The 2,399-nt window shown below is 61.6% G+C and overlaps 2 protein-coding genes across 2 annotated transcripts in view; both read right to left on the minus strand.

Annotated features, from left to right (window-relative positions):
* The window catches only part of MFSD10 (major facilitator superfamily domain containing 10), a 6,079-nt gene extending 4,852 nt beyond the window's left edge, over positions 1-1,227 (minus strand). The window contains exon 1 of the mRNA XM_010848089.1: positions 214-1,227. The gene's annotated coding sequence lies outside the window, so the exon portion shown is untranslated. The remainder of the gene's footprint in view (positions 1-213) is intronic.
* An 81-nt stretch (positions 1,228-1,308) lies between these two features.
* NOP14 (NOP14 nucleolar protein) overlaps positions 1,309-2,399 on the minus strand; it is a 15,272-nt gene continuing 14,181 nt past the window's right edge. Inside the window, exons 16-18 of the mRNA XM_010847958.1 lie at positions 2,279-2,397; positions 2,024-2,179; positions 1,309-1,779 (exon numbers count right to left, since the gene is read on the minus strand). Of these exons, the coding sequence (XP_010846260.1) occupies positions 1,680-1,779; positions 2,024-2,179; positions 2,279-2,397 (375 nt within the window). The 3' untranslated portion in view covers positions 1,309-1,679. The remainder of the gene's footprint in view (positions 1,780-2,023; positions 2,180-2,278; positions 2,398-2,399) is intronic.

The following is a 2,399-nucleotide window of genomic DNA, read 5'->3' on the forward strand; positions in this document are numbered from 1 at the left end:
GCCCCGCCTGCCTGGGGTCACCGGGGAGGGGCAGCTGCCCGCATGGCGCCTGCGGACCTGGCTTGGGCTCCCCTGGCAGCCGGAGGGCCTGCCTGCACCTCCCGCTTCCCCTCCGACTCTTGAAATGCAGGCGTGTGTGGTCGAGCCGACCAGGACAGGCCACCCCGTCCTGTCCGCTCAACACTAATGCACTCCCCTGTAGACGACACGAACTTCAAATAAGCCTCACGGCAGTCCCTTTGCCCGGCGTACAGCTGTTCCCCTTGAGTACCAGTCCGCTTTCCCCGAGGAGCAGGCGCGGCTGAGGCGTGGCGGCGGAGCTGAGGTGGCTGGGGAAGCGGCCGAGCGTTTGGCTCTCAGAGCAGCCCTCTCTGGCGCCTGGCCAGGCGGTCACAGCTGCTGTCACCACCAGCTTCTTAGGCCCCCCCTCGGCCCGAGGAGGCAGGGCTGAGGCGGGCATTCTGCCTGGTACTAACCTTTTCCAGGGCAAGGCCTGCAACGGGGTGCAGAAGCCCGGGACGGGCCGAGGTGGGGATGCAGGGTGACACGGAACCCGGAGCTGGGGCCGCTCCCCCTCCCCACAGAACTCGGCAGCAGCACCTGGGCACCCAGCGGCGCCCAGTGAAATAGCAGCGACAGCAGTGCAAGTTTCCATGAGGTGGAACCTTGAGGCTGTACAGCCGGCCGGCTACACAGCGAGAAGCCAGCCCCATTCGTGGCCCCGACACCCACCAGGGCCTGACATCTGTGGAGTCGCCCACCTGGCGGACACCTATGGGAACAATCCTGGGGGGACAGCGGAGAGGACGCAGGCTTATCTGCTGAGGCCGTCCCCAGTCCCCTCCGCCTGCTCCCAGGGGGCGCTCTGGCCCCAACACTGCCTACAGCTCCACAAATCACTCGACTCCCACCAGCCTCCGCTGGGGAGGTCTGAATTGGTCACCCTCTGTCTCACCTTGCACATGCCCAGTCTGGCCGATTGATCCTCAGATCTCTCGTGGTCACTTCTGTGGCTCGTGACCTCAGGGACAGACTCCGATGTGAGTTCTAGGGCCATCTATAGCTCCAAGGCCTCCGCCACGTGCCCTGGGGCCACGTGGGGAGCCAGGACCCTGGGGGACTGGGGCGGGCAGGGAGGCAGCATTCTGTGCAAGGCTGCAGCCCCAGGGCCACAAGGGTTGGCAGGCAGCTCCTGTGTCCTTACAGACACAGCCCAACCCCTTCCACCTTCCCCAGTGGTCAGCCACCCAAGGCTGGATTAGGGTGACACCAATCACAGCTGCTGGGTGCCAGGAAACAGGTGACTTCTTTCTTTTTTGACTTCCAAACTGTGTGCACACTTGTTTCACTGATAACTGAAAATCAGGTAACGTTATAAATACCACAGCAAATCGCACACAGAGGCGCGTGTGCCTGATTGAGCAGAGATGCTGGCCAGGACCCCACCGCCCCGAGCCCCATGATGGAGCTCAGGACTGTCTGTAACCACGCCCAGACTGTGTAACCACGCAGTCTGTCGGCACGCTGCTCCCGTGGAGGCCTGGTCCCACTTCCACAAGTGCAGTTCGTCAGGAGAGGCTTTTAACAGGAACGAAGTACAGGAGAAAACTCTGCGTTTCAGACAGCAGCCCCTCGGTGTTCAGTATACAGTATCTCCTTGTCTTTTTATAACAGATAATTTATTTTTTGAACTTCTTCCTCTTCAGAGCCTTCCATTCACCCTCCTGTGTGGCCAGGCTGTTAAAAAGTTGCTTCACTTTTCGTTTTCTTTCCGCATCCCTTAAAAAAAAAAACCCACCTTTTGATTACTTTTTGGGGAACATCTTGCCCTTTTTCACATCTGAACCAGCAAGTGAGATCCACGTGGGGTTGGTGACTCAGTCCAGGACACGTGGAGGACAAGTGAGTGGGACATACCCCCAGGCTACCCTCCGCCCTGGCCTGGCCACGGGGCGCTGGCATCGGGGTTGCGGGAGGGCCCGGCCTCCCCCCATCAGAGTGCCCGCCCACCCGCCCCGCTCACCGCTCCATGATCTCCGAGAGCCGCATGCGGGCCAGGAACTGGTTGTCCTTGCGGATCTCCCTGACGGCGCCTTTGAACTCCCGCTTGTGCTTGTGTATCAGCCTCCGCCGCTCCTGCTCCTCCCTGGTGCTGCCCCGCTTCCTGCCGAACTCCAGGCTAAGGGTGCAGAGACCGATGCAGGAGGCCGTCCTGGTGCCCGGGCCCCCCCAAACCCCCGGCCTCCCCAGGCTGGGGTGCTGGGCCCTCGGCACTCACACTTTCACGAGCCGGGGGGTAAACAGTTTCAGCGGCACCGGCTTGCTCTTCTCACAGACCAGTGGCCGATAGTGCCTCGGCTGGTTTTCCATCTCTGTCAGAACGCTCCGACTCAGTTCCT

Source organism: Bison bison, unplaced genomic scaffold, assembly GCF_000754665.1.
Source record: "Bison bison bison isolate TAMUID 2011002044 unplaced genomic scaffold, Bison_UMD1.0 scf7180017849866, whole genome shotgun sequence".
NCBI lineage: Eukaryota > Metazoa > Chordata > Mammalia > Artiodactyla > Bovidae > Bison > Bison bison.